The sequence below is a fragment of the Triturus cristatus genome, chromosome 3_2, assembly GCF_964204655.1.
Source record: "Triturus cristatus chromosome 3_2, aTriCri1.1, whole genome shotgun sequence".
NCBI lineage: Eukaryota > Metazoa > Chordata > Amphibia > Caudata > Salamandridae > Triturus > Triturus cristatus.
Window position 1 is genome coordinate 645,163,072 of NC_140584.1, and position 16,906 is coordinate 645,179,977.

Sequence of the window (16,906 nt, forward strand, 5' to 3'; positions counted from 1 at the left end):
GGGGGTGTCTCAGTCAACAGGACTCCAGCAAGGGTGATTACTTCGAAGTAACCGCATTCATTAGGTTGTCCTGGCCGCCCCTCCCCCTCACTCGGATCCTCTCCGCTCCAGTCCATTATGATCATGGATTCCTCGTGACCAACTACTTTCTGTTTCAAGCCCCTAGTCGTTGTATCTGAAACGTATACCAATTCAGAACCTTGTAATTATCATTCCACTATTCACTTTCACTTCACGTTGCGCCGTCCCTTGCTGATCTCACCTTGTCACTTGCGTCGCCGTCTTCGTGTCACATACACTTTAAGCACCAAGTACAAGTCCGGGTTGTCTTTATGATATATTAATTGTATGTACAGTGCTGCTATTACTGCTTCATTTTTTGGACCTTTCAAATTTATACATGTTTTTATGTAGGCAATTTTTTCCTAACCAAATACAGTATTTTTCTTAAATCATTCTCTTCTTGAGTCTTCCTTTTCTCCTTTGTAATGTTTTTTACATGCGAATCATTTGTCTTGGTCTAATGATACCAGTTGAGAGTTGTTGTTTTTTCTTACATTATTACCCTATCTCAACGAGGTTTACGGGTTATGCTCCTGTTGTTCTTTTTAAGTTCAGTAAGTACTAACATCATTTGAAATGGAGCTCTGAGCCCGCATTGAAGCGCGTGGAAAAGGTAAACTGACGTAATTGTGGAGGACTGTTTTATCATGTCTGGAATAAGGACAGAGTCATTTCTAATGCCGATGGGGCCACCTGCAGGCACACAGGAGCTATTGTAGAAGTTTTCTGGATCCAGCCTGGCAACTGCATGAGACTCACAAGATGAAGAATGTGCTAAAAGAATGGATCAGACCAAATATATACAGGCACAAGGGTGCAGAGAGGTTCCCTGCTCTAGGTTCAAATCATATGTTGAATAGGGAGATTTGTGACCTTTGATATTCCCTGGAAAACAGATACAAAGAAACAGTAAAAGCTGGATTGAGCTCCCTGCCCCACAGACCTGACAAGGTTGAGAGGAAGATCTAATCGTATCAACATAGGTCTATGGCAGGCCAACGTCATGACAGACAGGAAATATTTAAATGACTTAACATACAGCATCCTGCTAATGTGGTTTAGAGAATGCATACATAAGGGCTCATATTAAAAAAGGTGTTATGTTTTGCTTCTAAAAGGCAGCAAAATGGAAAGACAGACCGATGCAAAGAGGCATAGCATTTCCTGTTCCGCTTGACTTACTGTAACTCGAAATGAAAGTACTATGGAGATTATGATGGTACCCGTTGGCAGAGCTTTGAACCATGCCCAGAGACTGAGGGAGACAGACCACTGGTGTAACAAAGGGCCCGCAGCCCCTGCAGGGCGGGGGACCCCGAGCTCCAGGGCACAATACCCTGGCCTGAGTGCTCCTAAGTGAGTCTGAAGGGGGCTTCTCCATAAACGTTGCAGGGGCCCCACCTCAAGTTAGGTTATGCTTCTGAGACAGACTGTTGAAACTGTCCAGTAATGACACCTGATGGAAACAGTAATGTTTATGTGTTGTCAGACCCGTTCAGGAGGCTACAGGACATTTACCACTGGTGTACCAGGGTCCGTCCTACAGTGGCTATACACACCGAATCAAATACAACCTTTTCCACACTTGACTCTCAGGGTAGCAAGGGTGAGCAGTCACAGGCTTCTCAGGGAGGTAGTGAGAGAGAACTCAACAGTCAACTAACAGGCATAGTAATATGTTCTCCACCCCAGTGCCTATCTTTTAGTTGAAAGAAAGTACATTAAATTCACAACACAACTAAATACTACAGAGTTTAATAAGTATAGGATTTGTATCTAAGTTAGGATCTTCAGCAAGGTGCCACTTCTGGTATTGGCTCTTCACGCTACAGAAGATATCTTATGACCACAGCCACTCCTATACCGTGGGCATAGGCTTTAATAAGGCACAGGTGCAGATTACTACAAATACCCCAGAAACCAAATGCCTAACTCAGTTCAATATCATTTTATGTCTTGCGTTTACTTTGCAAAAAGATTTAAGTCTATACACCTGACACATCTACTCTCTTGTTCCAGTTGCAGACTAAGCCCCACTTTTACCTGCTTGCTGAGGTTCTAGTTGGACTTGCATGGTTCCAGTTGAAACTGCACTGTGGGTACAGTTCAAGTACCTGACTCTCAGTGGTGGTTTCACTTCAGGGGGGCTGCAACAGCAACCTTGCATTGAAACATGGACCACTGTATGAAGAAGTCTGGGAGGTATGCCTGCGCAGTGACACTAGCCTTTAACAGAGGCACCCTCCTTGGTCAGGTGCAAACTTGTGCTCTGGTAAGGAAGTTGTGTACTCTGGGCCAGTTCCTCAGGGATGATGTGTCTTCAGCAGTTGCAGCCTCTAGACCAATCAGGGTTTTTCTGCTATCATAGCAATGGGGCGTCTCCCTGACTCCAGAAGTGGCAGCACCAGTCTAAGTTTATTACTCAAGTCTAAGTTTACTAGTTTCTAGTATTCATAAAGGTAAGTTACTACTGCCAAATTTGTGACATTCTGATCCGGATTGGCTGGAATGGTTGCTATCAGTGTTTTGTCCTGATGAAGACCCTAGGACCTAGGTGTTCTTTGTGAGGGGATAGAAACGTTGACATTTCATGGGTCTACCCATATCTTTAATTGAAGGACTTTCAAACTCAAATGCCTATATCATTGGGTTTGTTATTAATGTACTCATGTATCCTTTGGGTATTGACCGTGTATATGTATTGTAAATATTTATTCTGTACACCTTATTGTTGTATTGTATGAATCACTGTATTGTACTTGCAATGTGCCATCACCTGGAGCATCTACTTTTGTTCCAAATTAGATTGATTAGTCTATTTCTTTATGTGGATTGGGTAAAATACAATTCATCTATCATCATTTATGTTGATACTGGTCTTTTTTGTCATTCTGACATGATTTTTATATGTGATTTGTATTGACCCATCTGTTGATTCATTATATTTCATTCTTCTGGTAGAACGCTTTTTATATATGAATTACACTGTTCGGTATTACTGATTTATCCTAATAAAAAAATCCAAGAACAGGTTTTATGCTGTCCCGAGAAAAATTTAATTTACAGGAATTTCAGGTGACGCTTCTTAAGTGAAATCCCCAGAGTTATGCTATCATGCCACTAATTAAGCCAGCTTTGGTGACAAAATTATTTTGAAGGTGTGCAGGAATAACGCAAATAATAAAAAATGTTTTGTGCTATTTTATAGTGAGAAATGCAACCTTGCTTCAAAAATTGACGTGCGGGTGCATTTTACAAAAATACAGCACAAAATGAGGGATTTGCATTTTACTTAATTTCACATAATTTATCTGAAATTTAGAAAAATTATGCAAAATCAAATTGGGCAGATTTCACACACCCCTAGTTTTATGCACGTGTGTAGGTGAGCCAGGTATTTAAGGTGAGTGTAGGATAGGACCTTTGAAATATTCCCTCTGCTAAGCCAAAGCACAATCAGGATGTGCTATAATTTGTTTTTCTGGAAGTAAGGCAGAAACGGTAGCGCATACAGTAAAGATATTCTTACAACATGATTGTCCTTTAATAACACATGTGGCTGGTTTCTCATGTAAACGCGGCGGGCAGGATGCAGCAGGAGGGAAGCCAACAGACGACGGAATAGGTATTATTTACTTATTTAATTATGTCTATTCTGTCAAATGTTGCCCCCCTTCCCCCCCGGCCCCACCACGCTTACCTGAGCTGGCCGCCGCTGAATAACATTATTATGTGTGCTTATATTATTATGTGTGCTTATATAGCGCTCAACTTACCCTTGGGCATCTTGGCGCTTGCATTGGGAACCCGTCCTGGTTTTTCCCTGTGAGATAACCCGTACTGGGCATCCCCAAGGTGAAAGCCAGGCATCCCGCCGCAGGGGGGCCGTTGTGGAGATTAAGCAAGCTATTGCCCAGAGTTGCAGAGTGTGAACCCATGATTTGAGTAGGCACCGAAGTGAGAATTATCGAGTCCGTGGACACTTGGGCTCAGACCCTGCCGCGTCGGGAATTGAACCCTGGTCCCGGGTCTGACCTCTGCTTCAGGGTATGCCTTCTCTAACCAGTGAGCCACACTTCTCCACATGAGTTGTGTGATTGGCCAGATGCCAAGCTGGTGTGGATGCGGAAGCTAGGCTTGTTGGATAAGGTGTGTCTAGGATTAAGTGTCTAACCTCACACTCTCCTGTCCTGCCACCTGCAATGTGTCAAGACTCGTGATAAATCTTCTCTATGTTTCAAAAGGTTACTCATCCTGCTGACAGCAGTACTTACCAGGACATCATTTCCACGCACCAGGAACTGCACGTTGAAAGGTCCAGAGATAGCAAAGGCATCGGCAATCTTCTTGGTGGCAATTTTAACCTACAGAGTAATAGTGAAAGTTGTGAGCAAAGTTTCAGTATTATGAAAATCTAATTTTGCTCCCAACTCTATGCCTACGACTGGTCAAAACCTCTTCTGAAGCAGAATACCAATAAAACACCGCTTTCCCCAAAATACAGTTTATTTAACTATTCCAAAACATTTTGACAATTTTGTACCACTATTACCCTACTTTACTATAGCACATTGACCTTTGACTTTCTGTTCTGATCATCCACTCTCCTTGCATCTCCTGGCTTAGTGCTCCTGGGATGTTAGCACTGACCTTTTCAAGAGCGCCCTGGCTGATGGTCTGGGTGGGTATCATCAGCGTGGCATCTCCAGAGTGCACCCCAGCATCCTCCACGTGTTCAGAGATTGCATGAGAAATGACCTGAGAAAGAAAAGGTTTCTGGTTAAATAACTAAAGTAATCTCCATAGACACCGTGGGTTCCCTCATCCGACTGCATTAGTCTCACACAAGTAAAAGAGGCAAAAGACCCCATAGCATGGGTTGGGGCTTTCGGGGCGTTACCAAGGCAAGAATAGGCCCCGAGCGTGACCTGCAATTGGATTGAACCTTAGGGTGATCCTTGCCGTACTACAGCCAAAGAAGACGCCAAGCGATGCCCATTGCTGGATTTACCTCTGTTTATGTTTCCTCACAAACTGTGACCCAAAGGCACAAAGACGACTGTGGGATTAGTTTGATCGGATGAGTATCTCCTGCAGCCGTGCAGCCCGGGTGGGACCCGAGCATCACTAAATGGTCCTGATTATGAGCTAGGTGCAGTGGAGTCACCATTTTGAATCTGCTTTGCCTAATCAGGCATGGCCGGTGTGCCTGCACCTGGTTTTACTGGCAAGTCCCGGTTTTACTGGGTGGTAATTCCATCTGGTAAAATGACATGAAGCTTTGGCTGTGTGACGGCCCAGCGGAGAATCTACAATCAGAGTGCCCCGGGGGCACTCCGACGGCTCGACTGGTGCTGACGCTGACACCAGGAGGGGGGTGGGCTACGGCAGCCAGGACGTATAAAAGAGGGACCAGAGTCCTCACACCCACAATACCAGCCCCAGACCAGAGTGAGAAAAACCGCAGATAACAAAAGGGAGGGGGAGTTACCACTTAAAACCCCATTGGGAGTTCCCTGAAGAAAGGGCCCAGGGAGGTGAAAAAGAGGATTGGACCCCTGGGGATCACGAAAGACCCAGCGCTACCTAGGGAGAGGTATCCCTGCGTAGAACCAGGCAGTATAGGGCCAGAATAGCCCATTAACGCGGATCAACTAACCACCTGTCCTTTTCTATTTTCCGAGGGGACGCCCGGCGATGCTAGCCCCACGAAGAGACCCGAGCAGACGTTAGAAGTCCCAGGGACCCAGAGGAGAAACCGACAGCAACAAGGAGCGACCCTGACCTGCAGGAGGACAAGCATCCTGGTGTTACTTCCCTGTATAGGGCCAATAAAAGCCTACCTACCGCAAACCCTAGTCCTTCGCTTCTGTGGACCGTGACAGTGGTGTCAGAAGTGGGATTGATCATACCCGAACGCCATGTCGCAACCCATTGGATTGAACGACATGCTGACGCAATTAGCGGAGGGACAGCGGCACCTGCAGCTAGTACTGGAAGCACAGTCCACGGAAGCAAAACGCGACAGAGAACACCTACAGGAGGCACTCCAAGCACAGGCCGGCCTCATGGTACAAAACCAAGCAGTCCAAGATACGGCCATACAGAAGTTAACAGAGACTATCGCAAGTACGAAAGTTCATCCCAACGTGCCGAGCTCTGTCCTACAGAAATACCGGGCAGGAGAGGACCCGGACTTCTTTTTTACCAACTTTGAGCGAGTGGCAAGCACGGCCCAATGGCCCACGGAGAGGTGGGGCCAGTACATCGCCCCCTTACTGTCTGGTGACGTGCAGATGGCCTATCAGGCAGCAAATCCCGGGGGAACTACACCCTATGAAACAATAAAGAAAACGATCCTGGAGAGACTAGGATGTGACCAGGAACACTATCGTGCCCGGTTTCGGAGGGAGAAGTGGCAAGCCCAGGACAATCCCCGGGCTTTCTATTATCGCATCCAGGACCTCGGGACTGGGTGGCTACAGCCCCACTCCTCTAGCATGGACGAAGTAATGGATAAAGTACTGCTTGAACAGTTCGTAGAAGGTCTCCCGACGGCCACCCGAGTTTGAGTCCGACAACACCCAAACCTTACGGCGCCCTATGCCATCGAACTTGCGTGTGCGCATCAGCGGAACCCAGAAGCAAGACCCTTCACACCCCGGCTCCCGACCACTCTCATCCATCGGTGGAGGGCAGCCATACCAAACCCTTCGACTCCTGCCCCTCGTCCGCTTATTGACCCCCGGTTCTTACCCCATCCACCCACTAAAGAGGGAATACAAGGGCCCCAATGCTTCCATTGCGCCGAATGGGGTCACATCTCCCGTAACTGCCCACAGAAGCCGGTTAGTGCTGAACCCATGGATGTCGGGTACACAAAGGGGAGGATACTCTGGGCAGGAGACGGGAAAGAGGCGTACCACCTGACCCTACAGATAAACGACGTAGACACTAAGGTCCTAATAGATTCAGGGTGTAGGCATTCTGTCATTTCTCATGAGCGGATACAACCCCGCCAGTGGCGGGAAGGAGAGAGTGTATCCATCACGTGTGTCCACGGGGATCAGAAAAGCTACCCCGTCGCTGTGATGTCTCTCAGCAACGGCGAAACCAGAGAGTGGATTAGGGTAGGGGGCATTCCCCGAATGGTGGAGGACATGATTATCGGGACAGACTATGTTAACTTCCCCTCCCTGCTCTCTATGGCCATCAAAGAGAAAGACACCCGGGGATGGCTACAGGACGCTCCCCTGTATAACACCGAGATACAGCCGGGTAGGTACAAAACAAAGAAAACCCGTAATGAGAAAAAAAAACAGGGTATGCTTATGGTGTTAAACGGTCTGTCTAACACAGCCTCTTCCTCCTCCCTAGGTACAGACGAGGCACCCACGCCACCACCCAGCTTTAGGGTGGCACAAAGAGAAGATCCGGCTTTGGGACAAGCCTGGGCCCGAGCAACGGCCGATGAGGATAGCCAGGTAGGCCCTTGTTTTATTATCACAAAAGGACTGTTGTATAGAAAAATAACAAAGTCCGGAGACATAGTGAGACAACTCCTAGTCCCTGTATCGTTCCGTGATCAGGTACTCTATTTGGCCCACAATCAAGCTGGAGGGGGCCATTATGGGAGGGAAAAGACCGAGGAATACCTCTTGCGGCGGTTTTACTGGCCGGGGGTCTTTTCCGACATCCGGAGATATTGTGCAGCCTGCCCCACATGTCAGGTGACCAATCCCCCGCATGTCCCCAAGGCTCCGCTACAACCCCTTCCTATCATAGACATACCCTTCTCCCGAGTCGGTATGGACCTAGTAGGACCCTTACTCATTTTGTCACGGTGCTATAGGTATATCCTCGTGCTGGTTGACTAAGCGACTCGCTACCCCGAGGCCATCCCCCTCACGAGCATGACCACCAGTAGCGTAGCCCAAGCAATGATCACGTTCTTTAGCAGAGTGGGGTTTCCCAAGGAACTCCTCACCGACCAGGGAACACCCTTCATGTCCCGTTTAATGGCCCAGATATGTTCCTTACTAGGGGTATGACAGATCCGCACATCCGTCTATCACCCCCAGACGGACGGCCTTGTTGAGAGATATAATCAAACGGTGAAGCTCATCCTGAAGAAAACCGTGTCCGAGACTGGGAGGGATTGGGATAGACAGCTGCCCTTGACCTTTTTGCCATACGAACACATACACAATCCTCTACCGGGTCTAGCCCCTTTGAACTAGTGTTCGGGAGAAAACCTAGGACTCTGGTGGATATGGCAGCCGAACAGTGGGAGGAGGAGGAGGTTGAGGGAAAACCACTCCTCGCATACACCACGCAGCTGAAAACCCGATTGTCGACTCTCTGGAACCAAGTTAGGGACAACCTCGATGCGGCCCAACACAGGCAAAAAAAGGTATATGACCGACACACCACCCTCAGACACTTCACCGTGGGTGACTAAGTACTGCTCCTTCTACCGACCTCCGATAACAAACTCCTAGCCCGCTGGCAAGGACCTTATGCGGTCCTCGCCCAAATCACGCCTGTCACCTACAGGGTAGCCGTACCTCACAGCGGCACGAAAGGACAGATATACCATGTCAACCTGTTGAAACTATGGGTAGACGACGCAGACAACCCAAACAAACCAGCCCCTACCCTACTCATCATTGACAGCAAACCTCTTGATATACCCTTTCCTTCCACGGGCGGTGTTACTGTACTTGAATCCATACCCAAAGGTTCCCACTTAAGCCCTGAACAGAACCGTACCCTCCTAAACCTCCTTCAACACTATCAGGACGTGTTCTCCACTAACCCCGGGAGAACGACCCTTGTACAACACGATATCCGAACCAATGGGGCGACACCGATCAGACCACGACCCTATCGCATCCCAGAGACAAGACGACAGGTCGTAGAAAACGAAGTGCAAGATATGCTCTCAGCTGGTATCATTCAACCTTCATGTAGTCCTTGGTGCTCACCCATCGTGCTTGTACCCAAACCGAACGGCACTGTGCGCTTCTGCGTTGATTATAGACGCCTGAACGCCGTGTCACACTTCGATTCATATCCAATGCCTCGTGTCGATGAGATGCTTGACCGCTTAGCGACAGCCCGGTACATGACGACACTCGACCTGACGAAGGGGTACTGGCAGATAGCGCTATCCCCAGACGCACGAGAAAAGACGGCCTTCGCCACCCCTTCGGGCTTATACCACTTTCGAGTCCTTCCCTTTGGGTTGCACGGGGCCCCTGCCACCTTTCAGTGCCTTATGGACGTTGTGTTAAAACCCCACCATGAGTATCCAGCCGCCTATTTAGATGACATAGTCATCTTCAGCACAACCTGGGAGGGCCATTTGGAACATTTAGAGGCTGTCCTACTTAGCCTTCGAGAAGCCGGACTCACTGCCAACCCAGACAAATGCATGTTAGCAACAGACAACATTAAGTTCCTAGGTTACCACGTACAACATGGACACATTAAACCACAAGTGGACAACGTGAACGCTATCCAAGCCCTAACCAAACCTACCACAAAACGGGGTATCAGGGCGTTCATGGGGCTCGTGGGGTATTATCGTCGCTTTATACCCAGGTTTTCCGAGGAGGCCGCCCCGCTCACAGACATGTTGAAGAAAACACAGCCAAACACGATCCATACGTGGACCCCCGAACAAACCCACAGCTTCGATACCCTCAAGACCCGATCGTGCAACAACCCTCTTTTGATTTGTCCGGATTTTTCCCACCCGTTCACGCTTCAAACGGATGCATCGGACAGGGGCCTGGGAGCGGTCCTTTCACAGGTGGCGCCCTCCGGGGATTCTCACCCTGTTGTCTACCTGAGCCGCAAACTCCTGCCCCGAGAAGTCCACTACTCCACAGTGGAAAAAGAGTGTTTGGCGATCCGGTGGGCGAACCAGGCCCTGCAATACTACCTCCTGGGTCGTTCTTTTACCCTGTTAACTGATCATGCCCCTCTGGTATGGCTGGCAAAACATAAAGACACCTACCCCCATGTGCTTCGATGGTTCTTAGCCCTGCAACCTTTTTCCTTCCAGGTGGCGCATCGTCCGGGTGTTCAGCAGGCTAACGTGGACTTCCTCTCCCGCTGCCCAGAATCTTCATGGCCCGATCAGCCATGCCGGGTGGAGAGGCACTGTGACGGCCCAGCGGAGAATCTACAATCAGAGTGCCCCGGGGGCACTCCGACGGCTCGACTGGTGCTGACGCTGACACCAGGAGGGGGGTGGGCTACGGCAGCCAGGATGTATAAAAGAGGGACCAGAGTCCTCACACCCACAATACCAGCCCCAGACCAGAGTGAGAAAAACCGCAGATAACAAAAGGGAGGGGGAGTTACCACTTAAAACCCCATTGGGAGTTCCCTGAAGAAAGGGCCCAGGGAGGTGAAAAAGAGGGGTGGACCCCTGGGGATCACGAAAAACCCAGCGCTACCTAGGGAAAGGTATCCCTGCGTAGAACCAGGCAGTATAGGGCCAGAATAGCCCATTAACGCGGATTAACTAACCGCCTGTCCTTTTCTATTTTCCGAGGGGACGCCCGGCGATGCTAGCCCCACGAAGAGACCCGAGCAGACGTTAGAAGTCCCAGGGACCCAGAGGAGAAACCGACGGCAACAAGGAGCAACCCTGACCTACAGGAGGACAAGCATCCTGGTATTACTTCCCTGTATAGGGCCAATAAAAACCTACCTACCGCAAACTCTAGTCCTTCGCTTCTGTGGACCGTGACAGGCTGCAACAACACCCAAGTCTCATCCACGGTTTTTTTTTTTCTGGCTAGGGAAGCATTAATCTCCTTGCCAGACCTTATCTTCCTTTTCTCCCCCTAACCACCCTACCCCCCTCCTTCCATCACCACCCTCACAGGGGACCCTACATTCATCATCTGCTCAGTGTAGGGGCAAGAATTTACGTTAAACCGCTAACAGAAAGCTGAAAAGAATCTCTTTTAAGGGCACCCCAATTGTAACTCTCCTATTTTCATTCTAGGACACTCTCTTGATGGGAATTAATGTCTTTTTAAGTCTTCTCTCCTTCCTCAATGACGGTCCATATTCTCTAAGGTGCTCTTTGACCAACCTCAGCTGTGCCAGCTCTTTGGATGACACAAGCAAAAAGGAGACAGGGCAATTCAACCCCACCACCTTACTTACCCTTCCTTCCTTGGCAACAGCATCCATCTCCACCTCTCTGGCACCTTCAACAAACTTGGTGATGACCACCGGGTGTTCCTGTATCAGCAGAAGAGAGCAGTCTGTTACTCACACTGAAGACAATGTCCAGGCTTCCATTACAGGACTGGCTAAGTAGGGTTCCTGGGGCTAACTTGGGGAGCACAGTCTTTCGCAAGGGGCGAGAATGTAGGTGTGTGCCGGGGATATGTGCTGCTCCTTAACTTTGTTCCAGTTATAGCTTTCAATGGCTAATTAATTAGGAAGCCTGAAGAGACCTCCAAGCAAGTAATCAATGTGAATTAATACTACAGAAGGGCTACACGCATCCTGCTGCACTAATGTTGAATCCACCACCACTGTGCTGTGATATCAGCAGCACATGGTCCTTCCACAGAGCTATCGAGCCATCAAATCACAGCTTGCCCATTGTCGGTCCAGCAGCACATGAGCCCACAGAGCACAGCCCTACATAGAGGTCTAAAGTGAACTATGAAAGGAGCAGTGAATCACACTTCCACTGAGTTATGAGACCTGTGGTGCAGAGCACTATAGTCCAGCTAAGTGACCAGCTTCACTCACCACTATTAACCAAGCAGTGCGCCATGTCACTGACATAGACCTATGGGGACAGCTCTACCATCAACCTATGACACTGAGCTGTGGAACCGGCAACAGTCCACGCCAACATCGAGCTATCAGATCACCAGCAACAAGATAGGAGGCCCACAGCACACAGCTATACTATCAAGCTATAAGAACATCAGTGTACAGCCCTACCATCGTACTGTAAGATTAGACGTGGAGTGCACAGCACTGATATCGCGCTAGCAGACCAGCAGCACACAGCACCACAATGAAGCAAACAGGGCACAGCACTGTTACTGAGCTATTCGAACAACAACACGTAACACAAATATTGATCTCTGGTCTCAGCAGCTGATAGCATCACCATCCAGCCATGAACAAGCTCTGCAAGCTTACTAGTAAAAAGCATCCATAATATGGTGCACTGGGCCTCTCGCAGCCATGAATCCGAGTGCCACTACACCAGTTGCACCACAGATAACTACGTCCCTCGCTGTGGCACCGGTGAGACCCAACTCTACCCTCGCACCACTGGTTGTCAGTGGAGCTCAGTTTAGCTAATATTGAACAAGTTCTTGGATCCCTCAGACCAGCTGCATTCATCATTCTTTTAATCTCTGAGGCCTCTCTTTAATCCAAACCTTCCAAACCCAGATATTAAACTCTCCACAGTGACGAGCACAACCTGTTTTAGGAGGGAAACATAACCACTTTCCTTGTCTGCGTTTTTAAGCTGTGTGAATTGATGGTCCCTGCTTAGAAGATGAATAAATGTGTGAAGCATGCGCTTGACACAATAAGGCTGAAGTAAAACAACAACGAAAAGTAGTCCAAAACCTCCACATCCGTGTATTATCTCACATTCAAGAATGCAGTTGAGAAATGGAAGCATTTGAAAATGACTACTTCCCGAGAGCCCCCACAGCCTCTACTCCAGAGATTTCAGCTCAAAATCTAGGTATAGGTGATGCCATGCAAATTCTCCCTAGAACACATGCATGCTTCGCATGGAAAATGGGAAACAAATATTGATTCTTGATACCTATCCCTAATAAAGAAGCCCAAGGGCACAGGAATAGTTTAGCTGATGGCAGGGAATGCTTTTTTTCTGTCGGGCATCACAGTGGATTTCTCTATTCTTCTCAGTTAGCGTAACATAAACATCTGTTGATAGCAATGTTGTAAAATGGAGCAAGGAAGATGAGCTGAGGCCTTAGCGTGACTTGTGTGAAACTGGCATGAGCAAAGCAGTAGGAAATTCTCCTGGATTGAAGATCTAGGCAGAGAAAGATCTAAACTGTCTGATGGCAGACGTCCATAGAGGCTGTACATGTCCACATGCAAAAGGGTTGCTCAACATCCTTGCAGTCTAATTGGTAGGTCCTCAGTTTATGTACAAATTTACAATAAAAATCCCATGCTGCGGTGTTTGTTTTATGGGTGTAAGACAAGGCCTCCAGAATCTTCCAGTTTGCTTATAATTGGGCTCTGTAACTGTTTATTACAAGCATTGGCATAGCCAATAGGTCTCGCTTTTGGGACCTTGTAAGTAAGTATAAGACTTCACATTTACATTTACTTCGTATTTAGGATGTAGTAAATGTAAACGGAAAGTCTTACACTTTCGTTTTTTTTTACTTACAAGGACCCAAAGGCGAGACCTATTAGCTATGCCAATGCTTGTCTTAAAAAGTTGGCTCCCAGACATGATCTGTGCCGAAGTCTAAGGCCCAAGCAGGCTGCAAAGAGGAACGCGCAGCACTGGTAAAAACCTCAATTAGAGTCGGTCCGGAACGATCCTTCCCGGAATGAAGAAGGAAAACAAGTAACAGCCTCATGCATCAACCCAAAATCCAGTCGGTAAAATACCGATTCGGTAATAGCTCCCGGTATTAAGTAAAAAATACCCAATCCCAATGCATCAACCCAAAAGCAGAAATCGCTATTTAAGGAATCCTTAAATAGCGATTCTTTAAATAGGGATTCCTTAAATACCGATTCCTTAAATAGCGATTGCATTTAAGGAATCCCAAAGTGAGATTCCTTAAATGCAATGCATCAAAGTTAAAAAATTAGCGATTTCGCTAATAGGGGGAGCAAATTACCATGAAGATGAACTGCATGGTAATTTGCAAAAACTTTGAAAAATGCACTTTTGTGCATTTTTTAAAGTTTCATGTTGCGCACACACATGCCCTTAGAGCATGTGTGTGTGCAACATATGTGCACATATCATTTTCAGGGGTGCAACAGGGTGTCCTTTTGACACCCTGGCACCCTTGAAAGTGCTCCCGCTATTAGCGATTCGGTAATACCGAATCGCTAATACAGACTGGCTTTACATTCATTCCTATGGGCCTCCAAGCCCATAGGAATGAATGGGTAGGTATTCCTTATTACCGATTCGGTATTACCGATTCGGTAATAAGGAATATTAAGGAATCGCTATTTGAATAGCGATTCCTACATGCATAGCCTTTTGCTATTCCTTATTAGCGAATCCTTATTTTTCGCTAATAAGGAATCGCAAATGCTAATGTTGATGCATATGCCCCTAAGTGTCTTGGGTGTTTATACTGATAGGTATAAAAAAGCACCAAAAATACGGGAAATCTGCCTGGAGTGAGTAATGGAAAGAAAGGTTGATGAAAGGAGAGTGAAAAGAAGAACAGAGAGAAAAGACTCACTGTTGGCGAGGTTGGGTGGGAGATGGTGGAGTGGTGGATCAATCCGCTGTTTGTCCTGCGTGGGGGCAAGGCTGCTGGCGATCGTGGTTAGCGCACTGCATGACACGATCGAAAAAGCATAGGCAGAGCATGGCTCGCCAGTGTGAATGTTGGGTGTGAGATGCCACATAGAAAAATGGTGGGCAATATTAAAATGCAGGAGAGCTTGTTGGAAGCACTGGCTCTTCCAGAGTGGTGAAGTTCCAGAAGCCCGCCAAGGCCCACAGCGGTATTTAAAAAGCATTACTTGTGGTGAGCATGGTAGCGAAGAGACAGTCTACCAGGAAACAGCACCTCATTAAATATGCGCGCATAACCGCAAGCTTGAGGCCAGTGGTAGCACTTTCACAACCCACTTACTAAATGTCTCGCAGAGCAGCGCATTCGCTGGCGCAGGCAAGACCTAAAAAAGAGTTGCAATTTGCACACTTTATCGATTAAATCTGAGGGGCAGAGGGCTATTTTCTCTCATGTTAGTTAAGATTTTTTTGTGACTTTTTTATGGGCAATGTACTAAGACACAATGATTGTTTGCTTTGCATTTTAGCCCACTTAAAAGGAGGTGACTTTTGAGGAAAAGAACAACGTCAGAGACAGGCGATCCAGGCTTTAGGTAAGTGCATTATTGTAAACTATGAAGTCAACACCCCAAAAACTTATGTCATCACCCCCCATGCCCATGCATTCTCCTGTGTATCTCCTGGACTAATCCTGGACTAATCCCTTTTCCCCATAAATCAAGTGTTTATGGGGCATATTTATCAAATACTGTATTTGCGATTCTCAAATAGCGATTTTTTGAGAATCGCTATTTGAGAATCTCAAAACAAGATGTAATAAAAAAGTCGCAAATATTTTGCGATTCCTTGGTATTCCTTAATTGCGACACGCAAATTGCGAGTCGCAATTAAGGAATGACTTTCCTAATTCATTCCTATGGGCCTAGAGGCCTAGAGGCCCATAGGAATGAATGGGAAGACATTCGCAATTTGCGAGTACTCATTAGGTACTCGCAAATTGTGAATGCAATTTCAAGGGTGTAAGGGTGTCATAAGGACACCCTGATGCATCCCTGAAATGAGCATGTGTGCATGCGTGGCACACATACATGCCATAAGGGCATGTATGAGTGGCACATGGCACTTTGAAAAATGCCAAAAAGTGCATTTTTCAAAGATATCCCAAATTATCACCAACTTGAAGTTGGTGGTGATTTGCGATTTCTTAAGGAGAAATCGCACAACTTGGGTGCTTTTTACATCACATTTAAGGGATCACAATTTGCGATTCCTTAAATGCATTTTCAAAATAGGGAATCACAAATTTTGCTATTCCTTATTTTGCAAGTGGTTTTTTTGTTTCATACATTGCAAACAGCTAAATTGCGATCGCAAACACTGAAATACTGCGAATTTCAGCGTTTGTGATCGCAATTTAGCTTGATACATATGACCCAATGTTATTAATGCAGTGAGCATAAGACGCTACTGAATCCCAACAAGTCTTTGAGCTGAAAACCTGTGGGGCTTGCAGCAGCCCACATAGGGAAGATCTGCGGTGCCAATACATTCTGTCTTCCAATCTGCACCATGCATCTGGATCAGATTACAACTGACAAATGCCCACTGTTTTGTACTTCTTGTTACCACATCTCTCCCACTTCCTCGGCACTCTGAAATGGTTATCAATAGTTTGCAGAATTTGGCAAAAACTAGAAAGATAATAAATAAAAGTCATGCTGTGTAAAGTCTGCTTGAACGGGTTGCTGTGCACATTACCGGAGACAGTCTGGTGGCGTCCTCCAGGAAGTTCTTCAGCTCCTCTTCCCCATACACCACATTCATGGCGGACCCACTGGAAGAAAGTTAAGTCATCAATATCGTGGGAGAATAGAAAAATGATGTCCCTGTCTAATTTAGGAATAATATAAGGAGTATGTGGCCAGTGTCACCTTCTGTATAAGACAAATGCAAGTGCATATGGGTCTGATGGTAGGACTAGTGTCCAGACTCCTTGCGTGGCGAAGTGACCAAAATCAAAACAGTCAATCAAAATCCATGTGAAGTGATAAACTTTACCCTTCAGGCGCCCAGTACAAGTGATGGTAAAGTCTGGACACTAGTCCTACCATGAGACCCATATGCACTTGCATTTGTCTTATACAGAAGGTGACACTGGCCACTTGGCGATAGTTGCTCTTTTCCCATTGAAGGATTTACCTTTTTTATTCACACTGGGTGACACTTGTCCATGCCCGGAATTTCAGATTGCTTGTAGAACCGCAGACGTAAGTTGCACGTCTTGATTATATTTCTTACTGT

At 47.0% G+C, this 16,906-nt stretch overlaps 1 protein-coding gene across 1 annotated transcript in view; it reads right to left on the bottom strand.

The window, feature by feature from the left end:
• Positions 1-16,906, bottom strand: part of CPS1 (carbamoyl-phosphate synthase 1) — a 215,946-nt gene that overhangs the window by 57,245 nt on the left and 141,795 nt on the right. Inside the window, exons 28-31 of the mRNA XM_085648589.1 lie at positions 16,364-16,439; positions 11,254-11,331; positions 4,714-4,821; positions 4,338-4,427 (exon numbers count right to left, since the gene is read on the bottom strand). Coding sequence (XP_085504715.1) covers positions 4,338-4,427; positions 4,714-4,821; positions 11,254-11,331; positions 16,364-16,439 — 352 coding nt within the window. The remainder of the gene's footprint in view (positions 1-4,337; positions 4,428-4,713; positions 4,822-11,253; positions 11,332-16,363; positions 16,440-16,906) is intronic.